We start from the raw sequence: 20,288 nt of genomic DNA on the forward strand, positions 1-20,288 counted from the left end.
GGCTTTAAGCGCAAAGCGCAAATAAAATATGGGCTTTAATGAAAAAAGACGCAACGGGAGAAAAAGTAAAAAAATGCATGTAGTCCAAGACTAATCACTATAAGCATGAATAACAAATGTATAGACAAAGAAATTGAAAAAAAAATCACGATAAAGTGAAACATCAATTGTTTAAGGTTGTCTTTTCAGCATTAAACTCATTGGCAAGGAAAAATATGCCATAGAGCTTTGATGCGACACTAAAGCGCCTACAAAGCGAGGCGAAGTGCTCAACGTGTTTTCAGCCTCGCTTCAGGGCTTAAGCGCACCTTTGATAACACTAACTACAGTCAAACATCTCTATAATAGCCTTGTTTGTTCTGAAATTTTTTTGCTGTTATAGTGAAGTGTTGTTATAAATGACATATTATAACATAATATAATATTCAGTTCCGAGAAAAACTCCTTTTTATAATAAATGGCTATTATATAAGGATGCTATTATAGAGAAGCTGACTGTAGTTTAAATTATCCTCCGTGAAACTTTCGGTTGGAATGCCGTTAAGGTCAACAGAAAATAGTAGAAATGACACCAAGTAGCCACTCTAAAGAGTGGCTATTATTTTAGTTTTTCAGTTCAAATTTTCAGGTCAAAAATGTCCTGAATTGTCCTGAAGTTAGGATTTCTAATATCTAAACAGTATCCCTGAGAACAGCTATCTCTGCACTTGCCCCGAGAAAATACCAAACAATTTGTTAATGACAAAAGGATAAAATTAAGATATTTCATATAGTAGAGGGGTATAACAATACAAAAATTCTAGCCTAATGCAACTGGTAGTTAATCTTGCAAATTGATTCATCTTGCTTTCTTATGAATAAAATGTAATATACTATAAACAAATACAGAAGAAAAAATTGCTGATACTTTGTTTATAGCTAGTTATTCTCTATTCCTGAACTGAATTGTTGTATACTAAAACCTTTGCAGAAATAAAGAAATGGATTCTCAACTACATTTTATGCCTAGAGTCTATGTCAAACATAATGCTTTTATTATCTTACTGGTGATGGCCTTAGCGCGTTTGATTCGCCAGAAAATGCAGCCATTAACTTTTCCTTCGTCAGTTGTTCGGATCCACTAGACTCCACCACAAATGTATGATATACTGTATCATTCCCAGCGGCAAGTTTTGACTCGACAACATTGACCCGTGCCTCTTTGAACGCTTCGATGACTCTTGATACAGGATGAGTTTCCAGCGCGCATCTAACCCTTACAACGACTTCATCATTGGCAGCTTCAATGTTGATATCAGGTACTCGGTTTTGAGTCTCTGAATTTGGGCAATCTGAAGCTGATGCATTTGCATCCCTAGACGTGCTTCCTAATCTTTCCCTCTCGGATTCCATGTCCCTGAGCTTCTTCTGCAGCTCTGTGATGTGAGCAATGGCATCTCCTAAGAGGGAAGCTTTGTCCATTTTGGAAATATTTGGAACGACAGCTCGTAACGCATAGAACCGCTGGTTCAGCTTTTCTCTCCGCTGTCTCTCCGCCTCTACATGATTGAGTGGCTCTTCCCTTCCATTGGCTGGTTTTCGTCCACGCTTTCGAGGCCTCTTGTCGTCAGCTGGCCCGGTATGATCTTCCTTACATGAAGCTTCAACATCTGAATGCTCGGATTCAACAGTTTGCGCTGGAGAAATAACGGGTCTTGAGTTAGTGAAATCTATTTGCATACTAGCACTCTTTTGATGTTGGAAGTTGTTTATATGGAACTCTTCCCTTGTGCCATTGACAAAATCTCGTATGTTGTTTGCTGGGATTTGAGGCCTATAGGGATCCATAGAATTCACTGGCTTCACATTACTAAATGAAGCCCAAGATGCAGCACGTAGGCCGTTTCGTGCATTCATAAATTGAGCCCTGTTTCCATTTTGGTACATTTCCAACGCCCTGTCCTCCGCTTTCCTAACCGCAAGTTTTTCCCTAAACGGTGTACAACCAGAATTCAAATTCTGCCCAAAAATCTTAGGAATTCCATTTGGCTGCTCACTTACGAAAGAGCTGGAATACGGAGAACCATTTCCATCCTTTTTCTCCGCTACAACTGTTACAGAACCCGCTTGCTTAGCCCTAACAAGAGATAGAAACGACGAGAAGCAAGATTCTATCGACTGCACAAGTTCCAAACTTTCTGATATGGCTCTAACCGATCCCAACTCCACGACCCCTACATCAGTAGGGATCAAAACAATTGTTTGCATACCGGCAGACTTCATTAGAAAAGATCTAGAACAATAATCTACTGAAGACTTCATAACATCCGATAACCAAACATGCTTACCCGAACCAAAACACTTCCCTGGACCACCTTCCCCACGAGGGAACGAAAAGTACATCGAAGCAAGAAAGAACATTTCAGTATCAGTAACCTTATCCAATCCAAAAGCATAGTTATCTTCATCTGTTCCACCAAACAACATATGCAACTTCTCAAGTACCCTTTTCCTCATCCTCTGTTGAGCCTCGTTCTCGAGTCGTAAATTAAGAATCCTACTAACTTCAGATCCTTCTCCTTCCCTAGGTTCCCTACAACATCCATCTCCCCATCCTAACACCAATTCCCCCGACTTAGACCGCGAAATCTGCCAAAAAATCGCGTAATTCCAGCTAAAATTAGCCCCATTCGGGCGTTCGACAAGATCTGACAACTTATTTTGCAAATTCTCATCATTTCCCATTGCCATTAAAGAACATTCAGCAGAAACTGAACTTGACATTAAATAATCAAAAGCTTTTGTTCCTAATACAGCTGCAACCATAGCTTTATCCTCATCACCCCATAACATTTTCCCTAAACCCATCTCTATTTTCATTTTCTAACAAATAATAACAAATTATAACAAATACCCAAATGCTAAAGATTGCAACTTTATCTTCCAATATGAGTTAAAACCCAAAAAGATTGAATCTTGATTGAAAAAAAAGACCCCTTTTTCTCCACAACTTGAACCTAGTACCCTTAAACTACAAATAAACCAATCCAAAATACTATCTTATCCTTATAAAAATTTGATCTTTTTCTTGAATATCCAAAATTCAATAGCTCTACATTCAGATCTCAAAATCTTGGAATCCAAAGTTACCATTAACTATAAGAAAATACTCAGAAACAATATATAACTTGGATATAACAATGAATATATGGATAAAAGATTGGTTAAAAAAAGAGATACAAACCAGTATCTGCAGTCAAGAAACACACCAAAGTTTGCAACTTTAGCCAAAATTCAATGAAAATAAATATTTATGTTGCCCCTTTTTGAGAAATACTCCAAAAAAATTATTGCAGAGCAGAGAGGGGAAAAAATAGGGGAGACAAGAAGGGGCATTGGGGGTATGTTTCCTCTAAATCCAAACTGCATGTGTTTGTGTAAACTATGGTTATAGGTTTTAAGGGTTAAGGAAGTTAACCATAGTTGGTTTAAGGGGCGTTTTCTTATTCTCTTTTTTTTTTTTTTTGTTGAGAAAATGACAATGATAATTTTTTTCGTATATAGCATACAGAAATGAATATTATATACAAAAATATACAAATTTATACACATTAATATCTTCCAGATGTAAATAGTTTCGGCCGCAGACTAAAAATGATCTTTGCTCCCCTCCTCCTCCCCCCCCCCCCGTTTTTGTTTCGTGCATGGGTTCATTACTCCTATTGAAGTTCACCTAATTCATATTCGTATTGTGTAAGGTCCATACAAGAAGAAAAAAAATCAAAAATGTTTGCTGCCAAAAAAGAACATCGAGGATTGATTCCCCTCACTAGCACCCTCTTCAATGAGAGCTCGTCGTACCGGGTTTGTTTAGTGCGATTTATATCTCCCGTGTGATTTACGAGCTATTATGCAGTGAGCAGGTTACCCAGTAAGCATCCGAAGGGTGACGGCTGCGAATTTACCTAGAAATTTTTCAAAAAAAAAAATTATTAATTATTAAAATGGAATTTGTTATAGTAATATTTTTCTTGATTTGTTTGAGAAACAGTCGGCATGGCTTTTGATAGAGTATTTTAAAACAGGATAAAAGGAAATTATTTTTTAAATGAGGAAAAAGCGAAGTTTCACTTTGACACGTTTGTGAGAGGGGAGATGACAAAAACATGTGCAACAACATTTATGGCGTGTGCATTTTTTTGGTTCTTTTTTAGAAACTCTTGAATTTAAATCCTAGCCGCTTTATAGCTTTCTAATTTGGGTTCAGCATCTTCTTCTTTTTTATCTCCCTAAAATATAAGAAAACATTTAATTTACGGTCTAGTTACGCAAAAATTATAAAAGAAATTATTTATAAGATAAATAATTATTTGGTTTGGTAACATTTCCTGCCCTCTTCCTATATATTTACTATTTATAAGATATGTTGTCCTTTCCTCCCTTTATTTGGACCCATTTGACCATAAACAATATTTATTTATTTTGCTTTTTTTCTAAATTAGTATTTTACCATAAAATTTTTTAATTTTCACTTAAGTTGAATTTCGGAGTTTTTCGAAATTTAAAAATTATAAAAAGCTATTTTTTAAAATTTTCACTTCAAAACACTCACAAAAATTCAAAAACAATTCCAAACTATATTCATGTCCAAACACAATTCTAATTTTCAAATACCATTTTTAATTTGGAATTCTTTTTCACTTTTTTTTGAAATTTCACAATTCTTATGTCCAAACGCCCACTCATTTTTTTTTTCTTTTCATTTTTCCCCTTTTATGTTCCCCTCCACTAAGGTAGCGTTTAGATTAGATAACACTTCATTTTTGTTTCTATTTCGTTCATTTTATGATGACTTGAATTTTTTATGAAAAAATTGTTTTAAGTTTGTTTTTTAAGAAGAATTTATTTCTATTTTTGTAATTAGTTGAACATCCTGCAAAAAAGGGATAAAACAACAACAACAACAACAACAACCCAGTGTAATCCCACAAGTGGGGTCTGGGGAGAGTAATATGTACGCAGACCTTACCTCTACCCCGAGGGGCAGAGAGGCTGTTTCCAGGAGACCCTCGGCTCAAAGAGGCAACAAGAGACACTATATTAGTACTATCAATAGACTCATAATAAAACAACATAAAGTACCATAAAATCCATAACATAACATAAATACCATAAAAAACAAAGTAACAGCAATATAAGAGATATAGGAAATACGAGAAAGATGTAAGGTATTAATACACAGGAGATAAAGCCCATCATCAGTAGTTGATCAATAGCATCCTAAGACTACTTCCTAACTGGCTAGTCTCACTCTAGTGCGCTGTAACAAAGACATCACAATTTCCCTAACCTACCACCTTAATGCTCGATCTCCACAATTCCCTGTTTAGGGCCATGTCCTCAGTAACCCTAAGTCGCGTCATATCCTGCCTGATCACCTCTCCCCAATACTTCTTAGGTCTCCCTCTACCTCTCCTCGTACCCACCACCGCCAGTCGTTCACACCTTCTCACCGGTGCATCAGTGTTCCTCCTCTGAATGTGCCCGAACCATCTGAGTCTTGCTTCCCGCATCTTGTCCTCCATGGGGGCCACACCCACCTTCTCTCGAATATCTTCATTTCTAATCTTATCCTTCCTTGTATGCCCGCACATCCACCTCAACATCCTCATCTCTGCAACTTTCATCCTCTGGATGTGTGAGATCTTCACCGGCCAACACTCGGTCCCATACAACATAGCAGGCCTAACCACTGCCCTATAAAATTTACCTTTCAGTAACAGTGGCACTTTCTTGTCACACAGGACTCCCGTCACTAACCTCCATTTCATCCACCCCACCCCTATACGGTGTGTGACATCCTCGTCGATCTCCCCGGACCCCTGAAAAAAAGGATAAAAATAGAACGAAATTCCTAGGAAACAAAAAGATGAGATTAGTCTATAGATTTGGAGTGTATATGGGGATTAAGGGACATTGTATTAAAGCTTTAACTACATATCATGGGCCTAAATTATGTATAATCTAAATTAAAGCATCTAAAGTTGGCCAAAGGATTCCTAAACTAAGTGGTTAATCAAAATGTGGGACTCCTTAATCAATTTTTAATAATCTAAACTTTTCCTTCATGTGATATTATTGATCCAAGTTAGCTTATCGGCCAGGGTAGTTCAAGACATGGTATCACTTTTCTTCAGTATTTATATCAAATTAATGAAAATAAAATGTGTTGTGCATAAAAAATTTTTTTGTAAAAATAGCATAGGCTAGCCAGTTTTCGGACTGGTCATTGAAAAATAACAAACATTTGTAAAGTCATTGAAAAATAGCTACTATTTTGCTGCAAACACGGAAAGTTCCAGTATAATATACTAGAGATTTGTGCACCTGTATATGAACTTCCAGCATATTATGATGGAACTCCAACACGCGGAAAGTTCCAGCATAATATACTGGAGATTGGAGCACCTGTGTATGAACTTTCAGCATATTATGCTGGACCAGTATATTATACTGGAACTCCAGTATGTTATGCTAGAATATTTTTCGGATTTTGAACAGTGTTTTCGTTCAGATTTATCCTTACATGAAAAGTGACTAAATTTCGATTACTTTTGAAACTGTGGCTATTTTTCAATGACCACTTGTAAATCTGACTATTTTTTAATTTCTCCCAAGTTTTTTATTACTAAATCATGAATATAAGTGATATGTATATATTCTCATTTTTATTATTGAAATTCTGAGGTCAAAGAAGTATTGGGGCGAGGTGATCAAGCAAGACATGGTGCAGCACTAAATTTTTGAGGATATAGCTCTTGATAGGAAGGTGAGGAGGTCGAACATTAAGGTTGTAGGTTAGGGGGTAGTCGAGCATTTTTCCTCTTTGTACCGGCTATTCAGCTAGTATTTTGTCTAGGACTGCCAATGGTTTATGTTGTGTTTCACTTTTTTCCAACTATTTGTGTTAATCCTTCCATTTATTGATTGTCTCGCACGTTGCTGATATTATTTTTCTAATTTCCGCTGTTGTTACGGATCTTTTGTCTCTGAGTTAAGAGTCTCCCCAAAACAGCCTCTCTATCCCTCCGAAGTAGGGGTGAGGTCTGCGTACATTCTACCTTTTTTAGATCCCACTGATGAAATTCTACTAGGTCGTTGTTGTTTGAGGTCAAATGTTAAATTTATCTTAACTAAACGCCAAATGTGTATAAGTATTTTTCGTATAAATAAAATTCCTCAAATTATACTCTATGTGGAGATAGCTCGGTAGTTAAAACGTCAACATCGAAATCGCATATCACGAGTTTAAACAGGTCACGGCTTGTCAATTGAATGCATACTTTACTCGTAAAAATAGAATTAAGTAAACCATGTGATGCAAAGTTAATATTTATTCGAGTGCTTACATCAAATCTAATAATATAATTTTAAAAATTAAATTTAAAATGAAAATATATATCGCTTAATCAAAGTTAATTAATCAAAATTAAGGGATGAATATCCCTGTACAAACATATGTTTTGCATTGATTAATTTGGTATAAATATTCCACGCGAATAAACTACATTTTAACATAACCAGGGTTAAAATAAATATTGACAAAATACTTATTCACACTCAACATTTATAATAGCATATTCAATGTGAATTTCCTTAGCTTGTTCGATAAAATCAAAAGTTTCCAATATGAATTCTTCGCTTTCAACAATAGTAATCCCCTATATGTGTGCGCTAATTAAATAAGTAGGACTAGAGGGAGAGTATCAATTATGAGTTCGGACGAATCGAATAACTATCATTTAAATTTTGTATTCTTATTAAAAAAAATTATTAGATATGTATGAATAATATTCAATTGCGAACCCAGTAACTATGATATCTATGAGTTCAGTATCAATTCAGAACCCATAAACTTTAGATTCTGGCTCCGCCTTTACAAAATTAATATGTTTAAATTAGATACATATTTAAGACTTAAGGCATAAATCATCTTTTTTTTTTACATGCTGTTATTTTGTGTATGAGGAATATATTTCGGATTGAGATTTGGAAATTAAGAAAAAAGGATGGAAAAATTCGAACAATAGTTATGAGTTTAAATATAATATTTGTTAAAATTTTAGTAAATTTATATATATAAATCTGTACTTTGTGTCGAAATTTATAGATTTAATTGAACCCATAGCCGAAACGCTACGGCCGCCCCTATGCGGAAAGTTATAAGTTTAAATATAATATTTGTTGAGATTTTAGTAAACTTTTATATATAAATCTGTACTTTATATCGAAATTTATAGATTTAATTGAATCCATAGCCGAAAGGCTAGGGCCACCCTTACGTGGAAATAAACATATATTGCTAACTACTATAATTAATTTCAAATAAAAATAAAGAAAAAGGAAAAAGCAATGGAGATATTGAAATCACGTGAAGAATGAGATGGGTGGCAGGTTTAACACATGAGGTGTCACGCACGCGAGCTTGTAGCTCATGCCTCATGCACTATTTTGGTGGTTGTAGTTATATCCCTGATTTTTTTCTTTTTTTTTTCTTCCGAAAATTAAATTAAAAACTTCACGCACAAAATATAAAAATTTCACATATAATCAGATTAAAAGTTTACCTATAAGAACATCTAATTATCTGCAATAAGTTTAATATTATAATCTAAAAAATAAAATATATAGTCTACTGTAACATGTAAAAGTATATTAATAATATAGCAATTTGTTAATATATACTCAGGAGCGACCCTTTCATAAAGCAAGTAAAGCAATTGCTTTAGGCCACATATTTGTGGGGACCCCATTTTTTGTTACATCTAATAGGCTGTGTATAAGTTTAAAAAAAGGTTCCGGGAAGTGAAAAAGTTTGATTTCTTTCTTTAACACGTATAGAGAAGAAGGATTTGCAACTGCTATAATTTCTGCCAAGAAAATTGCACTTGAAATGAATATCGAACCCGAATTTTATAAGAAACGTGTGATATATAAGAAGTAACAATTTGATGAGTATGTTAAAAATAAATCTCAAAATCTTTCAAAAAGTACATAGTACACAAAGCTATTTTTTTTACTTTAAAATAGATTTGAACAATGCGAAACATATGAAAATATTTTTGGTTTTCTATTTAGCGGTAAAAATTAAGATCACTAGATGATGAAAATTTGAAAAAATATTGCCTTAATCTTGAATGTTCCTTAAAGCATAATAATCAATTCGATATTGATGGTTTATATTTATTTTCGGAATTAAAAGTATTAAGAAAAATAGTACAATTAGAAGATAACAACTTAATTGATACACTCGGTCAAATAAAAAGATTTGATTCTTTTTCTAATGCCTATATTGCTTATGAAATAATGTAATAACTCTTGTTACTCTCGCTTCAGCGGAAAGAAGTTTTCAAAATTAAAATCGATAAAATCTTACCTAAGATCAACAATGTCTCAACAAAAGTTAAATAAATTAGCTATATTGTCAATTAACAATGATTTATTAGGAGTTACTGATTATAAGAAAATGATTAATAACTTTGTATCTAAGAAACTCTAGAAAAATAGACTTCAAATAAATAAATAATTTAAAAAAAAAAATTAAGGCCCCTCATAAAGTTTGGCTTTAGGCCACAAAACTCGTTGGGCCGCCTCTGTATATACTCCCTCCGATCCATAATTAGTGGCCTTTTGATCTTTTTATTTTGGTCCAAAATAAGTGTGGTTTTGCATAATCAAGAATGAATTAATTTTATTTTTTTAAAAGTTGCCCTTATTTAAATATCTCAATGTGTCAAAGTAATAATTAATTAAGAGTAGCATAGTGAATACATATTTTCTCTAAAAGTACGTATTTTCTTAAGGGGTATGCCAAAAACTAAAAAGTTATTTATTATGGATCGGAGGGAGTATTAATTAAGTAAAAAAAAATTATTTGTTGACATTTTTAGTGGAGAGCATCCACGTTTAACATCTCTTCGGTCGTCACTGATTTAATATTTTTTGTAAAGTATTTGACATTTTCCATTTCTTAAGATTAAGATAAGTAATTAACGTATTGTATTGAATTTATCTCCTTTATTTCAGTTTATGTGACTTATTTCTTTATTGTTCATTCATATAATAGTAGTACATTTCTGAATTTGAAATCAATATTTTTTTTTAATCATGATAAGAAGTTTTTATAAGCATAAAATTATTGCGACATATTTAATATTAGAAGTTTTCAAAAAATTTATAACACATAAATATTACTATTATATGATCTATTTTTACCCACTTCTTTACTTTTAGTGGGCGTTTGGACATAAGAATCGTAAAATTCTAAAAAAGGTAAAAAAAAAAATTCAAGTGAAAATGGTATATGAAATTCAGAGCTTTGTTTGGATATGAATATTATTTTGGGTTGTTTTTGAAATTTTGTAAGTGATCTGAGTGAAAATTTTGAAAAACAATTTTTTGGAGTTTTTCAAATTTTTTAAATATTTTAAAATGTATATTCAAGTGAAAAATTAAAAAAATTATGAATGAACACTTATTTTAAAAAAATTAATTAATTTTTTTAAAAAATAAAAATTTCTTAATGCTTTATAAACAAATCTAAGTCTAAAACACGTGGCGTAATTTCCGTTTTAGATGCTGATTAAATCTAACAACGGAATCATGTCGGGTCCTTTTCCTGTCTTTGGGCCGTCCGATCCAAAGAACTGGATTGTCCGTTAGGGTTGCAGGTCCAAGTTGTACGGAAACTCAGTGTCAATTTCCCAAATAAAGCCGGTTCTTCCTTTTGTCCAATTATTACTACTATCTTTTCAATTCATTCAAATTCTCACTACCAGTGAGGTACTGTTGTTAAAAGAACCCGTTTGAATTAGCTGATTATAAATAACTGATAAATTTGAAGCGTTGAAAAGTTTTTTAACGGTTGAAATTGATTTTTAAAATAAACATTTACGTGTTTGGATACAAATGTTGAAACTGATAATAAGTAATTAATTTGTTTGATAAAAAAAGTATTGATAAGTTATTCTTTTGTTAAAATGACAAAAATACCCATGATTTTTTTTCCCAAAAAAATATAAATTAAGAAAAAAATTATAAAGAAAAGAATTAACAACGAATATGGAATTAAGAGAAAGTCAAGAAATTTATTTTGGGAAAATATTTTGTGAATTAGAAAGTATTATTAAGAATAAACTAGTAAAAGTAATGGTCAAACTAAAATTACTTTGGCTAATTTTATTTTATAAGAACTTGACTTATAAGTACTTTGAGTGTTTACCAAATGCGTAGATTAGCCAAACACTCTCAAATACTTGCAGGTCCAAACAATGGCGAATCCAAAAATTTTAAATTATAGGTGCTCAACTACTCTAAATTTGAAATTCATGAAGAGAGAGGGGTGCTCAACAATACATTTGTGTGCATTATTAGTTTCTCTATATAAATAAATAGCATAGTACTCCAAACGTAATGGGTCTTAAATCACCCAAACCTATCAACGTAGATCCATAATTGGGTCTAAGTTGTGCTGAGGTTTTAGGAATCTGTGCTAAAGTTTCAAGCGCTAAAGTAATCATGTTGAGATACTCGTACTAAGCTAGTGTTTGGACATAGATTTAATTGAAACTTGAAAAGAATCTTTGAAATTGTGCTGAAAAATAATTTTTGGATATTGAAACTGTGTTTGGACATGCATTTTATCTGAAAAAACTTGAAGTTTTGTGTGTGAAAGAAAAAATTTCACCCAAGAACTACCCTAAACCAGATTTTGAAAATTTGAAAAAAAATTGTTTTTTTTTTCAAAAATTGATCATATTCCATGAACAACAGTGTCTTCAAAAAATTTCTGAATTTTTTTTGCCAAAATCCATGGCTAAACGGGAGCTAAGTTATTGGATAGTCATGTTGAGGTTCCAATTATCCGTGTTGAGTTTCTAAAAACTTGTGCTAAGGTTGCTAGTACCTTGTGAGGTTTCAAAAACTTAGTTAAGGTTTCGAGAACCCCTGTTGAGGTTCCAAGTACCTGTGTTGAGGTTCTTAAAACTCGTGCTTAGGTCTTAAATACCTATGTGGAGCGTACATAAGTATTGAGAAGCCGCGTTGAGGTTCCAAATACCAATGATGAGGTTTTGAGAGCCCGTGTTGAGGTTTTAAGTACCCATGCTAAGATTTCAAGTACCAATGATGAGATTTTGAAAGGTCGTATTGAGGTTTAAGTACCCGTATTGAGCATAGGTTGGTACCGAGTACTCATGCTGAGATACTAAGTATACGTGCCGAGGTTCCAAATACTCGTGTTAAGATTTTAAGAGGTCCTATTTGATAGAATTAAAGTTGCATGGAAGATTAAACCTTAGATTTTAGAGAATTCAGAGAAGAAGAGAGTGAAGAAGAAGAGAGAAAATTTTATTTCATTCTCTGTTATGCTCTGTTACAAGAGTGAACAATATTTAACCAAAATAACCGACCTACATATGCCTCTCACGCGTGTGTGTGTAATGACCTTATTTAACTATCAACTCTCAATACTCCCCCTCAAGCTGGAGGGTGAAAGATGTCTAACACACCAAGCTTGGAGACTAGGAAGGAATGTTGTGCTGCAGTCAGTCCTTTTGTTAGGAAATCTGCTAGTTGTAAGGAGGAAGTAACATGACATGGAGTAATAAGCCTTGTCTTGATTTTCTCTCTGACAAAGTGGCAATCGATTTCTATGTGTTTTGTCCACTCATGAAATATTGGATTCCCAGCTATTTGTATTGCAGCTTTATTGTCACAGAACAATGTAATCAGTTTGGATACTTTAACTCCTAAATCTTCCAGCAATCCTGTTAACCATGTGATCTCAGCAGTTGCAGCAGCCATACTTCTGTATTCAGCTTCTGCTGAACTCCTGCTTATTGTAAGTTGCTTCTTTGATTTCCAAGATATCAAAGAATTTCCCAATTTAACAACATATCCTGTCACAGATTTTCTTGTATTAAGGCATGATGCCCAGTCTAAATCATAGTAAGCAACTAGTTGAACGATAGGTCCTGCTTCCATCAGTAATCCTATGCCTGGTGCCTCTTTGATGTATCTCACTATTTTCAATGCTGCCTCCATATATGACTCTTTGGGCCTTTGCATGAACTGGCTCAAAGTTTGTACTGCAAAACTTATATCAGGTCTGGTAATTGTTAAGTATAGCAACCTTCCCATTAATCATTGATAAGCTGAATTATCTTTCAGCTCTAAATCTCCTGTCTTTCCAACACATGTATCATATTCCACAGTTGTCAATTTTTTATTCAACTCTATAGGAGTTGCAACTGGTTTTGCACCACTTAATCCTACTTTTGAAATTAGTTCCAAAGCATATTTTCTTTGATTGAGCAAGATTCCTTTCTTTGACCTTGATATTTCAATTCCCAGAAAGTACCTCAGCTTGCCTAAGTTCTTAACCTTGAACTTACTGTGTAAGACTTTCTTGGCATTATTGACTAAGTTGGGGGAGCTCCCAGTAATCATCAAATCATCTATATACACCAATATGATGACTATCTCTCCTCCTTGATGCTTTGTGAATAGGGAATGATCAAAAGGACATTGTTTGTAACAATTCTGAACAAGTGCATCAGTGAGCTTTATGTTCCATTACCTAGATGCTTGTTTAAGACTGTAGAGAGATTTCATAAGCCTGCACACTTTCAACTCCCCCTGTTTATGAAATCCTTGAGGTAGATGCATATAAACCTCTTCATATAGATCCCTTTGTAGAAAGCATTACTGACATCCATTTGAGATAGAAGCCAACCCTTGGCAGCTGCTATGCTGATAATGGTCCTGATTGTGACCATCTTTGCTACATGTGAGAATGTGTCATGGTAGTCCAACCCTTCCTTTTGATTGTAGCCCTTAGCAACCAGTCTTACCTTGTATCTTTCTACCTCTCCGTTAGCCTTGTATTTGATCTTGTATACCCACTTGGAACCAATAGCTTGCTTCCCTGTTGGTAAGTCCACTATCTCCCAAGTTTGATTATCTTCAAGAGTTTGAATCTCCTATTCCATAGCTGTAATCCATCTGCTATCAGTGGAGGCCTGCTGAAAGGTAGTAGGTTCCACTTCAGCTGAAAAAGATTGCATGTATGCTTGATAACATGCTGTGAGATTAGCATAAGTAAGGGTGTTAGTCAATGGATATAAGCATTGGCCAGAGAATTTCTGAGTAGTTTGGTAGTTTTTCAACCAAACTGGAGGCTTGGATGTCCTAGTAGTCTTTCTAGGCTCGTGATCACTTCTAATCACAGGTATACTATTGTCAGGCGTAACATTTACCTCTGACTCAGTGTTTGGAGCTAAGTCAGTGTAGGTATCTTGCTCACCATGCTCAACCTCTGTTGTTTCTGTGTTTTGGTCTATGTGATCAAGGTGTAGGACTTCTGTAGTAGGTGTATTTGTGTTCTTTGTGGTTGGTGTATTGTATGTAGGTGGAATGTGAAGGTCTGTGGATATAGGAAATGAGGTATCAAGATGTGGAGGTATAGAAGCTTGTGTGGAAATGGATCTTGCGAAGTGGTTACACTTTCTTTAAAAGGGAAGATATGTTCTCTAAAGCTAACATCCATGCTTACAAAAATAGCTTTAGTTTCTAAGTCAAACAATCTATAGCCCTTTTGAACTTCTGAATAACCTATGAGAACTGATTTTCTTGCTCTCTTTGCAAACTTATCACCTTTTGGCAAATTGCTTGCAAAACACAAGCATCCAAACACCTTTAAGTGATCAATAGCAGGTGATTTATTATACAAAACTTCATAAGGAAATTTTCCTTGTAGTATGGACGTAGGCCATCTGTTGATGAGGTAAACAACTGTCTCTATGCTATCTCCCCAAAATCTACTAGGAACAGAACTCTGAAACTGCAATTCCCTAGCCACTTCTAGTATATATCTGTGCTTTCTTTCCACCACCCCATTCTATTAGGGTGTATATGGACAACTGCTTTGATGCACAATGCCTAAGGATGCTAATAACTCATTACAACTGGAATTAAAAAACTCTCTTCCTTTATCAGATCTTAGCACTTTCACATTCATGTCAAACTGAGTCTTTACCATTATAAGAAAATCCTTCAACACTGTTACAACTTCACATTTAGTCTGCAGCAAACATACCCAAGTGTATCTACTAAAATCATCCACAATTGTAAGAAAATAGTATTTCCTATCATATGTAGGCATCTTGTGAGGACCCCAGACATCAGGATGAATAAGCTAAAAAATACACTCAGTCTTACTTCTACTGAGAGGAAACTTCAATCTACTTTGTTTAGCTAAAGGAAATACTTCACAATTATGTTGTAAACCATCCATTACTTTATTCTTCAAGGCAGGAATGTACTTCATTGCCATTATTGATGGATGTCCCAATATCATATGCCAAAGACTGCACTCATCAGTGTCTTTTGTGACCAATGCTGCTACTAGCTTGTCTCTCCATTTCAGAATATAAAGTCCACAATTCTCTCTACCAATCCCCATCACCTTCCCATTGTAAAGGCCCTGCAATACACAAAAATCAGGGAAGAATAGAGCACAACATAGCAACTCCTTGGTCAGTTTGGAAACTGACAGTAGATTGAACTTAAAATATGGAACATACAACACATCTTTTAGTTCATAGCCTTGCAGAATTGAAGTTTTTCCTTTGTGTGTTACTGAACATTTGCTACCTGTTGGAACCTGTACTTTATGATTCCTGTGTTGCTCAATGTTCTCTATGTGAGATAGAATTTCTTTATCACATGTGATATGGTGAGAAGCTCCTGTGTCTACTACCCATTCACATAAAAATGCATCATACAACAAGGTGGTTATACCTGCCATTAGTGTATGACAATCACCTGTAGGTGTTTTATTTAGAATCTCCAGTATCTGCTTGTATTGACCTTCAATGAACAGTTGTCCCATCTATTGGCCTTGAGATGAGGTTGTAGTTTCTTCTGTCACCATGTTAGCATAAGTTATGTTTCCTTGTCCTTGTTGTTTCTTCTTGCCTTTGAAGTCAGGAGGATACTCTATAATCTTGTAACAATTTTTCTTGAGACGTCCCTTATACCCACAGTGTTCACAAACAATCCCAATCTTCTTACCCTTATATCCTTGATTCTATCCTGCCATCATAGTTAAAGGTTCCCTATTTATCTCAAGCACACTTAGTTCACGCTGATTTTCTTCTTGAATGACCAAAGCATAGACTTGATTTACAGTCAATACTGGCGTCTTAAGCAATATTTGACTTCTCACCTGACTATAGCTTTCATTAAGCCCAAATAGGAACTGTAATAAACATAGATTCTTAAATTGGTCAATAAAAGGTCTAGTTTCTTCATAATCACAACCAGGTCCTAGAACTAATAGGTTAATCTCATCCCAGAGGTCTTTCATTTTCGTATAATATGATGTTATAGAGTCAGTACCTTGCTTTAATGATCCAATTTGTATCCATAGAAGGTAAAAACGAGTGAGATTAGATTTATCAAACCTCTCCTTGAATTCCTTCCATACTGTCTTTGCATTTGAAGCATAAATGATGCTCGACTGCAATTCTGCTGATACTGTACGTCCTATCCATGAAAGAACAACAGCATTACATCTCTCCCACTAATTCGCCAATTCTCCTTTGTAAGAGCTTTTCAAGCAAGTTCCTTCTATGAAACCTAGCTTGTTCTTCACCAAAAGTGTCATCCGCATCGATTTACTCCACAAATCATAATTTTCCAGTCCGGTGAGCTTGATATCGTGCAAAGCTACTCCAGGTGTATCTGTAGCTGCTAAAAACAGAGGGTGATTGTGATCAATTGGGAGATTTCTTGTTTCCGCCATGGCTGATGAAATCAAAGCTTCTAATCAGTGTTCGATGTTCAGATCTTGCAGAATTTCAACTCGATTTCAATGACCCGCTCCGATACCATGATAGAATTAAGTACTAGGTACCCATGCCGAGGTTTCAAAACTTTGTGCTCAGGTTTTAAATATCCGTACGTACGACGCATGAATAGGTTATGGTATTGAAATTTCAAGGACTCGTGGCGTGCACGAGTAAATACTGTCACACCTCCTTTTTCCGCCCTCGCGGGGGTATAAGAGTTTTTTCCAATTAAAGGACAGTCGAAACGGGATTTATTTCTTTATTTCAGAGTCGTCACTTGGGAGATTTAGGGTGTCCCAAGTCACCTATTTTAATCCCGAATCGAGGAAAAGAATGACTCTTGTATTACAGTCTGCGCACCAGAAATCTGGATAAGGAATTCTGTTAACCCGGGAGAAGGTGTTAGGCATTCCCGAGTTCCGTGGTTCTAGCACGGTCGCTTAACTGTTATATTCGGCTTGATTATCTAATATAATACATATTATAAACTTATGTGCAAATTTTATCCCTTAGCCGCTTTTATTATTATTTTTTATTTATTGTTATTATTTTACGAAAAATTGCAACATTGTGAAAACGTATTTCAAATCACGTCACAATCAATGCACCCGTGGTTATCGACACATTTCAACTCCGTTGAGATTTAGATTTGGGTTACATAAATGCACACCCGTATTTAAGGAAATAACATTATTAAATACGCGCCTAGAGCGACTAGCGTGTCATTATTTTGGGTAGGGCCGTGAAATTTGCTAAAACGGCTCCTCCCTAATTCTAAGCAATTAACTGTACATTTATTGAGGGCCCCGAAATCTATACATTTCATTAAGCGAGGCTCATCTCATTTATTTTAAATGGACAAATCTTAAAGCGACTACATTTTTTCTATAAAAATTAGTCTCTAAAATAAAGAAAGAAAAATCCTAATTAATTACTAGCTTTTTATTATTTTAAGAAAACATGACATGCTAATTGCTTGATTAATACAAATATTGATGAAAAAGGAATTTTACTCTTAATTTCGAAATTATAAATAAAATAAAAATTCAACAACTAATATTCAAAATAAACAAATATAGCTAGATTAAAACTCAGCATTGTTATTTTTTTTAAAAAAATATTATTGAGATTAATTATTCACAATCATTTGAAACTAGATTTAACCATAATTACTAAAACTTATTAGAAAGTTTATTAGACTTAAACGTTCTTCTAATCTTGCTTAAGCTCAAGTCATGCCTTAATGCCTAATTTACGATGTTTAATTTAAATTCGTGTTTTAGCTAAATTTAGCTACTTGTTCATGATCAACCTATAATCTTGAAGCCTTCATAACTAGTGAATTAACCTGTTTTGCCGAACTGATTTATTACAGACTAACTTATGATATTATTTTCTTATTCCAGCTATTATTTAGTAATTCATGAAATAGCTTAAATACAATCAACAAAAGGAACAAAGAAAAAAAAACGAAATTAAAACTTCAAATTTTCATTCTTCATATGTATTCATGCTTCATATTTCGGATTACAATAACCAGCTTTTCAGTTGTGTACCTGATATTGGAAGCAAAAGAAAAATGAATATGAGAATCAGCAGCAGCAGTAAAATCAGTACAACACAGCAACAATAGCCCAGCAACAGTAACAACCCAGTAATAGACCGGTGGAGTAGTAATCCCAAAAAAAAACAAAAGCTTCCAGCTTTGATGAAACAACAATTAATTCTGATTTCAAACAACAAAAGAAAGCAAAATATTTTTTTAGTTTTTTTTTATTTTTGAAAGTTTAAATATTTTTCGGAATTTTCTCTCTCTTAAATGTTCAGCCCTTTTCTCTCTCTTATTTTTTCTTTCAGATTCGTTTCTCTTATCTGTGTATTTTTTCTCTGTTTCTGTGTGTGTTTTTCTGTCTATCTCTTTTTTTTCCTTCCTAAATATGATTTCAAGACTTCTTCTTATAACCCATCCCATAAACCTTTCAATTAATTAAAATCCATACTTTTTCTCTACCCAACCCATTATCTTTCCACTCATCCCCATTACATTAAATAAACATATCACACCACCCCATTATATTTTGTCCCCCATGCTTCATTTAAAATAATGCAAGATTCCCCCTTTAAATTAAATCTTGTCCCCCCTTTATATTAAACAACTATATCACAACCCACCCCATTTCATTTTGTCCCTCATGCTTCATATAAACAATTACAAAATGTACAATTCCTAAACTACCCCTCTGACCCTATTGCAAATTACTATTTTACCCCCGAAAGTACTATAAATTACCAAACTACCCATCAGCTATAACACATCAATTAATCAAACTTAACCAAAATATAGACAATATGATCAATTTCTAACAATGTTCAAACAACAATATGAACACGGATGAACATCATAACAACAATATCACATGAACACGATTTTAACAACATTTCAACAACAAATCACATGAACACAAATTGAACAACAAAGAACAACTAAAATTTGATTGAACAATATTTTAGCAACAAACAATCCTATTTTCGGATTCAACAACAACAACAAACAAAGTATGAAGATTTCTAAATTCAATCATATTGAACTTAAAATCAACTCTAACAACATTACAACAAACAATTCTTATATTAAACTTTAAACAAGATTATGAGAACAATTCAAGCAATAATCATAAATGGTAAACAAGAAATCAAACTATACAAAATTCGGATTCAAGATCATCCAAACAAAGTATGAACATGAATGAATCTATTTTAACAATAACAAACAAACTTTTTTCAAACTTCGAATTAGACTTAAACAAAACAAATAAACATATTCAAATTACTAATCTTCAAATAATCAATTAATCTTTCTTAAATTAAATCCAACCAAAAATATAACAAAGATATATGATCCAAAATTAAAAAGCAAAACATAACTTCACATTAAATTACTAAATTAAAAACGAACTTCAAACAAAGATGAACATGAATTAAATCTATTTTTAAATGAACTTAAGCTTGAACTTAACAATATTAACAATTTCCGGAAAATACATAAAATACATGAAACAAATTGAAGAAACAATTAATTAAACTTCAATTTGTATCTAACTAATATTAAACTAACAAATATTCATTTAAACAATAATACAAACATGAAATAAACATGAAAACAACTAATTAAACTTCTATTTTGAAATCTGAAAATTAATTTTAACAAAGCACATGAACATGAACAAACTAGAAAAATGATTTCAACGATAAACAACGAACAAAACAAGAATCAAATATTTAACGATTTTAACTTTTAGAAATATAAAAACGAAATATGGACAAAATAAAACTCAAAAACAACTAACCGGAGATGAATCAACGAAGAACTTTGATTGTAAACAAATCTGTCCGAGC

At 33.6% G+C, this 20,288-nt stretch overlaps 1 protein-coding gene across 1 annotated transcript; it reads right to left on the minus strand.

Moving 5' to 3' along the window:
- Positions 1-750: 750 nt before the first annotated feature.
- Positions 751-3,400, minus strand: LOC104220990 (transcription factor MTB2-like). The gene has a single exon (XM_009771962.2). It carries the CDS (start codon positions 2,857-2,859, stop codon positions 1,036-1,038), a length of 1,824 nt encoding a protein of 607 aa, XP_009770264.1. The 5' UTR covers positions 2,860-3,400; the 3' UTR covers positions 751-1,035.
- Positions 3,401-20,288: the final 16,888 nt, after the last annotated feature.

Source organism: Nicotiana sylvestris, chromosome 5 (assembly GCF_000393655.2).
Source record: "Nicotiana sylvestris chromosome 5, ASM39365v2, whole genome shotgun sequence".
NCBI classification, from domain to species: domain Eukaryota; kingdom Viridiplantae; phylum Streptophyta; class Magnoliopsida; order Solanales; family Solanaceae; genus Nicotiana; species Nicotiana sylvestris.